The following is a 10,717-nucleotide window of genomic DNA, read 5'->3' on the forward strand; positions in this document are numbered from 1 at the left end:
AAAACTAGTCATTATTTTTATCTCTGACTCCATTGAGTATTGACTTTCATAGCTCTCATCCTGATTAAGGCACTCATCCTGGCCATTGTCTGATAGAAGAGGGCTGTTAAGGGAGCAGTATTTACCTCTTACCTCTTTATCAAACCATGGGGACAGACAACCCATAGGAATCAGGAGAATAATTGAGTATTTATAGCTCAAAGAGAAAAGCTGTAGCTCTGTTGAGAAGTTGATTCCTACTTTTGGTTGTTTTGCACCACTCAACACCACCAATACACCTAGACCTTATAATTTTTTTTTAATTAATTAATTGAATGTTTTTCACCATTGAATAAGTCCTCGTTACTTTTACAGTGGCTTCATAGATGCCATACACTGTCATAAAAGCAGTGATTACTGTATTTCCCAATTTAATCAGTGCTTACTGGGTCCCTGTTGTGTGCCATACAGTGTGCTAGATGCTACAATGGTCAAAAAGACAGACACGCAATCTTCCCTCTTATAACTCACAGTCTAAAGAGGGAGTCAGGCAGCGGCAAAGTGAAATAAACACCTTAAATCGTGACAGATCCTGTAAGCACTATGAGGGAAATAAAGAAGGTGAAGAAGGAAAATAAGAGGAGCCTCTTTCAGACAGAAGTGATCATGCAGGAGCATTCTGAGGAAGGGACATTTAAGCAGAGACCTAATAAAAAGCCTGAGCTACACAAAAAGCCAAGGGAAGGTGTTCTAGATTGGACAGAAGACACAGCCAAGTACAAAGGTGCTGAAGTGGCAAAGAGCTTGGTACATTCTTGGAACTGAAAGTCGATTGATATAATTGGAGTACAAGGAGCAAAATTCTCTAAAGACCATAAAAACCACCCAAAAATGGATGTTCAAATTTCTCCTATGTTCTACACAGGCAAAACAAATAAAAAGTCTTTAAAAAAACAACAACTGGATCCAGAATTTTACAAGCCTATAAACATCTCTGGGAGGAAAAAATGGGCCCTGAGCTGTTTTGTTCTTTTCCTTCTTCGACTGTGATGAGACTGTTAGTTAATTGGATTTATACAAGCTTATTCACTAAGTCAGTGTTTCTTAAATATGAGTAATGAAGCAACCAGTTTAAGGAAAAATATTTTAAATTGTCAGTGTTCATTTAAATCATTTTAATTATAATGTTTCTTTATGATGAATGAAGTGTAAATGCCTTATGCTTACAGCTCTTATGCAAATCTAAAACTAAATCAAGTTTACAAATTAAATACAAACTAAGCTACAAAACCAATAAAGTGCAAATTATTGACATTAACGGAGAGTAATAGATGATGTTATTTACTGCCACCGAATTGTCAGTGTTTGGTTACTAGAGTTTCATATCACTTGTAGAAAACTTGGATCATCATTTGAACTTTTATTGTTACTATCCTCATTGTTTACCTTTTTAAAAAATAAGCTCTTTTTTAACAACTGACCCATTATCTTGAAGGGCCAATGCACACACTCCAAAATACAATATTGAAATTAAAAAACACTAATTAACCAAAAAATTCTTTGTTTTTCACTACTGCATTTACTGCTATCTAACCATTGCTAATTTGTATATTAAAAGATGAGATTTCACAATATAGCCACTGACTTTGTGAATATGAACTAATGGCCAGCTCTGGGGTCCTTACAGTTTCACATGCCAGTGATGGAGCCATTCCATTCTCCCACCACCTTTCTTTATGGAATGACTGCAAAACTTCAGAGTGCATTAATGTAACGTAATTTTTACTTGGTATTAACACGACATATGTACAATGCAAATGCCCCTATGAAATTGCATGGAGTACTTCAATAAAAGGAGTAGTCCAAGAGTTCCAGAATGTGCTATTACTTTAAGATGATCATAAATATGAAAATCCAAAAATATGTAATTCCCATAGATTTTGGGAAGAGAAAGATTCAAATATGCCAGGTTGAGAAATGGTGCACATATTAATAATGGGTTTAAATGAAAGAGAAGCTCATCTGAACTGTTTTACAAGATCAGGAGCAATCAACCCAATGTGATTGGAGTCAGACTAATGCATGACACAGAGACAACATGGGATATTTGAGCAGTTTAGAAAGAATGTGAATAGGAAGTGTAAAAAAAAAGTACTAGCTAATAATAATGATTAACACTTATTATATGTCTACTGTATCAGGCATTGTGTTAAGTAATTAATAAATATTGATGATGATTTTTAAGATGCAGTTTCATTTATTATCTACCACAGACATATCCAATAGAATCACATAGTGCTAATCAGGTAACTTTTTTAAAAAAAAGGCAGGAGAGTAATTTGTTTCTAATTTAACATATCAAGTCTCTGAATCTAAAGATCTTGAAGAGAATTTTTCTGCCCAATTTCCAGAGACCCAATCTCTTTCTCATTTTCAAACTTGAATATCAGTACACATCTCAAACTCAGGGCATCAATGATAGATGGTATCCCAAGTTGACTGCCAACAGCTCTCTCCCTCCCTGTACATGGATGCTGCTCCTTGCATCAAGAGGTGAAGTCCTACTCCCCTTCCCTTGAACACGCACTGGCCTTAGTGGCTTACTTCACCAGTAAAATAGAGCACAGGTACAGTTTGCCACTTGTAGAGCTAGGTCATAAGAATCCACGGTGGAACTTCTGCCTGGCTCTCTCGGAATGCAACTACCTGGGATACTCGCTCTTGGAAGCCAGCTGCCCTACTGTAAAAAGGTCAAGCAACATGTGCTGGCACTGCCATTGATGGCTCCAGCTGAGCTCCCAGCAAATGGCCAGCATCACCTGTTGGCCATAGGAATGAGCCCCACATGTCTCACTGCAACTGCCAGAGACAAACAACCAAGAATCACCGAGCTGAGCCTGGTCAAATTTGAGAAACATGAAAGATAACAATACATTGTAGTTTTAAGTCGCCAAGTCTTGGGGTGGTTTGTTGCATAGCAATAGGTGACTATCATAGTACTCCAAACCAAATCCTTCATTTCCCCTCACAAAACCTGCCCCTGCCTTGTACAGCCCATCTCAGGAAAATTCTTCCTCCTGATTAGGTAAAACATCTTAGAGTCACCCTTGATCTCTTCTTCTTAAATGCTATGTCCAATCCATTGGCAAATCCCGTCAGCTCAGTCACCACATTATATCCCACATTTCTTCATTTATTATTGCTTCTGTCCCTTGCATCCTTACCCGAGCCGCAGTTCCTGCTCACCAGAGCTTCCGCAGGAGCAGCTGGGCAGCAGCCAGAGTCCTCTAAGAATGGAAATCACTCCTCTGCTCAAAGTTCTCTCGTCACTCTTAGAATAAACCCGAAGTCCTGGCCTTGGCCTAAAATGTACTCTGGGACCTGGCTCCTACTTTTCCTGCCAGCGTCATTCTGCATCACTCTCCCCTCTGCACACTCTTGAGCCCGAGAGGCCCTCTGGCTGTCGCTTGAACATGCTAATCAGTCCCCCTCCTCGGGCCCTTTACACTCACTTCTCCCTCAGCCTCTTGCACTCCGTTGAGACGTTATTATGATCCCTTCATGCACGTCTCTGTGCACACCGCTTCCCCTCAAGGAAGCCCTCTCCTGACCATCCTATAGCGAAAATGGCACCCCTTGCCTTTCTCCATCCCCTAACACTGCCTTAGTTTTCTTCATCATATTTCCATCACCTACCTTTGCTATTGATCTCTTTGCTTACAGTCTATTTGCCCCACTTGAATGGCAACTCCCTGAGAACAAGGATTTTGTCCGATTTGTTCACTGATATATCTTGAGTGCCTAGAATAATGCTTGGCACAAAATAGGGCCTCAATAAACATTTGTTGAATGAATGAATGATCCCTGGACCCGTTTCCCAAAGTGTCAATAAGTAGTGACATGCATCTGCCTTCCTGACGTACAAGCTAATGTTTTCCTTACTTCCTTCAGCTCTGAACGTCAAGACACATGACTTTTCCAGGATGACATGGGGTAGAAAGGAGCACACAATCATTCCCATGTATTCCACTCTACTTTCTTTGCCCTCAGTACCCTCTGGATATTAAGTTCGCATTGTGCGACCAGAAATCCTTCACCCAATCCTAATTTCCTGGAGCTCAGGTTCAGACTTGACTTTGTGGAGGAGCCCATGCTAGTGCAGATGGCTGACCCTGGTCATTTGTCTATTTAATTACTGTTGGTAGATCCCTTACTGTGTCCCATGCCCTGTACAGAGAGCTGGGGATATACTAGGGAATAAGACAGACTGGGCTCCATCTACTCAAAGCTGGTATTTTAAGGAATGCCTGAAAGATAAGGTAACTGGAGAATAATGGTCAAAGGTGCCAAGGAAGCCACCTAGAAGCCCAGCCTCGGATGTGAAATGGAGCTCACAGCTCTCCTAGTTCAGTTCAGACTGCATTCTGTGGGGCACCCCAGAGCTCCCGTGGATCCTCAAAGGTCCTGCAGCCTTCCATCAACCTGAGACTAGACCAGATTTCCTACCGTAACTGCCCCTTTGTAGATAATAAAACCACCCATTTGCATGGTACTCTGAGGAATGATAACAGCCAGCATTTATGGTGCCAACACCATGAAGAGCACAAAACAGCATCCTATTCTCACTCACCTCACAATTAACTTGGGAGGTGGGGCCCATCATCCCTATTTACAGGTAAAAAACCAAGCTCACAGAGGTTCAGTGATTTGACACACAGCTAACACAGAGCAGACAGAACCCATATCGGCCTGACTCCAAAATTTATGCTTTTTTCCTTAACGCCACATTGCTGCCTATTAAAAATTACAATAAAATGCCCTGGTGTCAATACTTTTAAAAGTTCATGTCTGTTATCTCTTTTTGTCATTACGTATCCTTCTGAGTCAGCAGAGTCAAGGGTTGCTATCCCCGTTTTGCAGAAGAGAAAAGTCAGTCCAGTTAGGCAAGCATAATGAAAGTCATTTGGGATTACCAGGCAGCACTGTGTATTCGAAAGTATTTCCCACATCAGCTGCCCTTGCACCCAAAGTACATAAAGATCTATTTCTTTGCCTAACAATCTGCTTAGGTCTCCAACTGCTTCTTATTAAACTGTGAGCACTCTTAGGAGGGCTTATACCCCAAGCAAACTGTCAGGTACTATCAGGGTCTGTCTGAGAGTCAATACAGAAAGTTATTGCTTCCAATGTAAGGCATCCATGGGGAGAGTTCTAGGCACAAACTCCTTCTTCAGAAAACCACTTGAACTGGGCCCTAACTGGAGGTGCTCCTTGACTGGCAACGGTTACATGACTACATTAACAAGTGAGCCAGCCAGACCCAGGACCCCTGGCCTGCTGACTCCAGAGCTTTTGTCTCTGTATGACTCAGCTACTACCTTGAGCTCACTCTAGTCTGAACCCAACATCTTGGCACTCTTAGGGGACCCATGCAGTGCCTGAGGATCTACACTTAACCAGAACAGACCCAGAGAAATAGCAAGAGAGCTCTCAAACTCCATCTGAGGCAAAGATTCATGTTCTTTTGAAGTTTGTTCCCTTATTCTGTAAATGCTTGGACTTTAAGGGTGTGTTACTGATATGGACTCATTTGCAGTGCATAGAAGAGCCACCAACGGAACCCACTTGTGTCTCCCTGCTGGAAGACAGAAACACCACTCGGGGAAGTGCTCCAAATCCCTGGGACAGACACCCGTGGCTCAAGGGCTCCTTCTTCGGCAGTTTTTTCTAGATGATACTGGCTGTAGCCAGCACACTCCCAAATTCCGCACAACAAAGATGCTTTGCCCACACACCGCGAGGGCCCTGGGAAACCCTGTGTCAGAGCCAAATGGCTGTAAACTTTCAGGCCTTTCAAAGCATTTTTAAAGCCCGGAAGGGCAGTGTATTACCCGTATTTACCCAGGACCATGAAGGCAAAACCACATTCATGAATATTTTCAGCAGTTGGGGCTGTCAGAAGAGCAAGACACATGACTAAATATACCCAGGCCAGTTTCCCTGCACTATTAGGAAGGGCTTGTTTTGGCTTTGTTTTGTTTTAGTTTTTAGATCCTATTACCTTCAAATGGCAATCATACTGAAGGAAATAAGCACTGTAATAATAAACATCTTTTCTACATCATGAACTGTTATCAAAATTTTTCCTATATTTACTTTCTCTAGAATTCCTAAATTCCTATGGAACACATTCCTAGTGAGATTTTCAATTGGTGGAATCTTTTGTGAAGATTCAGCGATGGGGGTCACCAGCTCATAGAAGAGAGCACAACACAATTTCCCACAACTATTAGAGTCCTCTTTATACTTCTTATGTGTCTTAATCAACCACTCTAAACTCCAATCTATCATTTTCTTTTTCAAAAAGATCAAGAATCATTTAACTAAAGCATCTCGGGGACTAATATTACAGTATCTAACATACATTAAATGCTCAGTGTGTTAAGTGCTTTACATAAATTCTCTCTTTGAATTCTGACAGCAACTTTGTCTGGTACACACCATCATCACCATCACCTCCCTTTCACAGATGAGGACGTGAAGACACAGCACGTTTTAGTGACCAGCCCAAGGTCACATGGAATTGGTATTGAAACCAGGATCCATCTGACTGCAGAGCCAGCAAGTGTAACCACTCTTCAGGCTTATTTCAGAGGTTGACACCACAATAGACACAGCATCCAACAGCAAATAGGGGCAGTTCCCAACTTTCGGTTATCCAATTTACTAATAATACACATATTTGGACACTCAACTGCAGAACCCTTTGTCCCCGTACTGTTGACACTTCTGCAAAGGGAACCCCCATTCCTTCCCCCAGAGGACTCCCCACCCTCCCCTGGTTCCCTTTCTCCATCACTCCGCTTTCTCTAACCCCAGCCCAGAGGTTGTCCTCTAGGGGCTGCTGAGAGAACTGTTAAAGTGCAGGGCATCTCATGGGACCCGCCCTCCCAGGGACCTGCGTTATTACCAGCACTGCCATTTCCTTCCATTAAGGATTCCCCTGTGCTCCCTGAAGTCTGCTCTCCAACAGTATGATTTTCCATAGGAAAACAATACGTTAGTTTCAAACAACCAACCTACAAATGAGCCCTATCCATTCCAACTGCCTGTTTAAGATCCTAGTACAGTGAAAATTCCCGTCCAAACTTATCTCTCCAAACCTAACAGTGAAAACTGTCAGGATGAAGTTAAGTCAGAGTTTCCTATTTCACTTTTTACTGTACTTATGTAAATCGATCATTACTTCACAGTTTCCCAATGCCATAAATTATTAGTCATTTCAGTGTTTAATGGCACATTTTGCGAAATCCTCTCCAGTGCAAAACCACACAGCATCTGGGTTATCTGTTCTATATTCCCTTCCAGCCTTTCACCATTTTGAAATTATCTGGTGCTTACTTTCTGTCCTTTATTGGCAGCATTTTCATTCTTCACACTTTCCTTCTATTCTTTTAGGCTAATCCTTGAAATGGCAGTCTTAGTCCACTGAAACAAAAATTTTTAAAAACAAAATTTGTTGTTAATTTCTTTCAAGTTGTAAAAGTAATATATGTTAATTTTAAAATTTAACTTTTTTTTTTTTTTTTTTTTGCGGTACGCGGCCCTCTCACTACTGTGGCCTCTCCCGTTGCGGAGCACAGGCTCCGGATGCGCAGGTTCAGCGGCCATGGCTCACGGGCCCAGCCGCTCCGCGGCATGTGGGATCTTCCCGGACCGGGGCACGAACCCGCGTCCTCTGCATTGGCAGGCGGACTCTCAACCACTGCGCCACCAGGGAAGCCCTAAAAATTAACTTTTTTTAACCAATAAAAATCATCTTTTGACCTTCAATCTAGTAACTTAGAAAAGAAAATTGTACCACTTGTTATTAAAATGTCTTTCTTACGTAAAACATAACCCTTTTTTTTTTTTTTTTTTTTTTTTTTTTTTTTTTTTTATAGCATCACTGGGTTTATAATATATAAGTAAATCAGAGCCATACCAGGGAGCACAAGAAGTTGGATTTATTGTTTCTGACAGCTGCAGAGCAACTTTTAGTTTGTTCATATTCCCAGCATCACAAATCTGAAAAACAATTTTGCTCCTCAATTACAAACATATACTCTGAAAAATGATTAGGTAGCTTTTAAAAAATCATCATTATTCATTTAAGATAGAGTATCTTAAAAATCTTTGCCAAGCAAGATATTAGCTTTACCTTTATAAATCTCTGCATAAAATGAAAAACAACTCAAGGCATACAAATTTCATTTTGTTCTATGTTTTTAAATACCATCCTTTGTTTCCCTTAAAAGATTTTTATCTATTCATTCAAAAGTATTCTGAAGCTCTACTGCCTGTTTAAGACAGAATGAAGTCATTTTAGAGCATCTGAACTAAGCACTGTCTTGACTGAACCGAAGCAGGAACTCAATCAGGGTCCTCGTGGGCCTCCCAGCCATGCCTTTGCGCAGATAAGGAACCTCATCTTTGTTGGTCATTACACCTGCTATGTCTAAATGCGCCCACTTAGGATGAGTCATGAATTCTTTCAGAAACGCTGCAGCCGTACATGCTCCTGCAGATCTATATTTCCCGATGTTATTAACATCAGCAAGCTGGCAATCTACAACCTGTCTTGTGTAATGTTCAAAGAGAGGCATCCTCCAGACACGGTCTCCCGTTTCAATGCTGGCCTCAAATAGTTTGTTCCACAGCCAGGAAGAATTGGTAAAGACCCCAGTGGCACCAGACCCCAAAGCTACGTCCATGGCACCTGTCAGGGTGGCGGCATTGATGATGACCTTTGGGTTAAAAGTGTGCGCGTAGCAGAGCGCATCGGCCAGGATGAGTCTCCCCTCAGCATCAGTGTTATCCACCTGTATGGTCTTCCCGTTCTTGGCTCTAACAACATCCCCAGGCTTGTTGGCCTTCCCGCTGGGCATATTTTCACAAAGAGGGGCCAAACCTACGACGTTGATGGGCAGGTCGAGCTTGGCAGCAGACACGATGGCCGCACAGATAGTGGCGGCTCCTCCCATGTCAGCCCTCATGAGGTCCATGTTTGCAGCCGCCTTGATGGAGATGCCACCACTGTCAAAGGTAATCCCCTTCCCAACAAACACCAAGGGAGGTTCACTTGCATTGGGGCTGCCTTTGTAGTGAATTTCCAGGAAGACTGGAGGTTCTTCGGACCCTTTGGCCACACTGAGGAATGATCCCATTTCCTGTTCCTCAATCCAAGGCTTGGGTCTGATGTGGACGTGTGTTTTACTACTAGCACTTTTGAGATTCTTCTCGATAATTTCCGCAAATCTGGTTGGCGTCATCTCATTGGCAGGCGTCTCCATCAAGTGGCGTGCCAGGTTCTGCCCAGAAGCAAAGAGGACTCCCCTTTGCCAGGCCTCCTGATCCCCACTTCCATGTAGCTTCACTGACACGGCCACCTTCTTTTTCTGCTTCAGGTCGTCATACTCATAGAGCCCAAGCACCGCTCCTTCCGCAGCCGCCTGGGCATCTCCGCAGGGGTCCACCTCCACGGACGGGATCTCCAGGTCCTGAACCTGTCTGCACCCCGCTGCTGCAGCGGCCCTGATGTTCTCCTTGCCTCCGTGCCAGTTTTCCTGTTCGTCGACTCCGGCCGTCCTTTTGCCGAGGCCAACCACCACCACGCTGGGGAAGTCCTCATGCAGACCATAAAAGGTTCGGGTTTTGCCTGCCTTCAGGGGTGGTCCAGATATATTCAAGACTTCTCTCAGCTTTCCAGACACCAATTTATTAAAATTCTCTCCTGCGCTTGTAAACTGGGGCACATCATCTTCTTTTTCTTTGCTATAGATTCCTAAAACAAGGCCCTTCGTCATGTCTGCGGCGGCTGGACCGGGTCCCCAGAAATGCTTCACGCTCAGATGTCGGACGGCGAGTCTCAACATAACCCTTTTAGAATAGTATACAGCAGTTCGTAAACTTGAGCACACAACAGAATTACCTGGAAGGCTTGTAAAAAAACAAATTGCTGGGTCCCACCCTTAGAGTTTCTGATTTAATAGGTCTGGGGTGGGGCCCGAGAACCGGCATTTCTGACAAGTTCCCAAGTGAAGTTAATGCTGCTGGTGGGAAGACCATACTTGGAGAACCATTGCTGTAGTATTAGAGCTCAGAAAAAGCCCTGAAGATCATTTCTGCCTTATTTAAAGCTCTATTAGTTGCAGTTGACAAAATCCTACTCCAACTGGCCTGAGCGCAGAATAAAGTTTATTGGAAGCAGCTGGGACATCTCCAAGACAAAGCTGAACAATCAGGGCAAAGAGCAGGCAGATTGAGGGATGCAGTAGGAGGAAGGGGACCTCCTCCTTTGTGTGTGTGTGTGTGTGTGTGTGTGTGTGTGTGTCTGTCTGTCTGTCTGTCTGTCTCTCTTTCTCTCCACTCCCAAATCCAAGGTTGGAATAGCTCAGGGCAAATCATCAAGGGAGAGATCTGATTGGCACCTCGCCTTGACTCCGCTAGGATTTGTTTAATCAGCTCAGGCCACAGGTGCAGAATCTCTTAATTCAAGTATGGCACGTGGGAAAGAAGGTACAGTTCTTAGAGAAGAGTGGTGTGGGCTTGGCAGAGATTCTAAACGGCATCCACCTCATCACCTAAACTCTTATTTTTCAAAAGAGAGAACTGTGTTTGGAAAACATAAAGCCCTTGCCAAGGAGCACACATCTAATAAGCAGCAAAGCTGAAACCGATCTTTTTGGGGGGGTGGGAG

General features: G+C 43.0%; 1 protein-coding gene across 1 annotated transcript; it reads right to left on the minus strand.

Annotated features, from left to right (window-relative positions):
• Positions 1-7,970: 7,970 nt before the first annotated feature.
• LOC131762538 (cytosol aminopeptidase) lies at positions 7,971-9,882 on the minus strand. The gene has a single exon (XM_059074173.1). It carries the CDS (start codon positions 9,822-9,824, stop codon positions 8,358-8,360), a length of 1,467 nt encoding a protein of 488 aa, XP_058930156.1. The 5' UTR covers positions 9,825-9,882; the 3' UTR covers positions 7,971-8,357.
• Positions 9,883-10,717: the final 835 nt, after the last annotated feature.

This window comes from Kogia breviceps, chromosome 9 (assembly GCF_026419965.1).
Source record: "Kogia breviceps isolate mKogBre1 chromosome 9, mKogBre1 haplotype 1, whole genome shotgun sequence".
Classification (NCBI taxonomy): Eukaryota; Metazoa; Chordata; class Mammalia; order Artiodactyla; family Physeteridae; genus Kogia; species Kogia breviceps.

What these genes read in the sequence shown, in the direction of transcription:
- LOC131762538 (XM_059074173.1), bottom strand. Translation starts at nt 9,824, where the DNA reads ATGACGAAGGGCCTTGTTTTAGGAATCTATAGCAAAGAAAAAGAAGAT.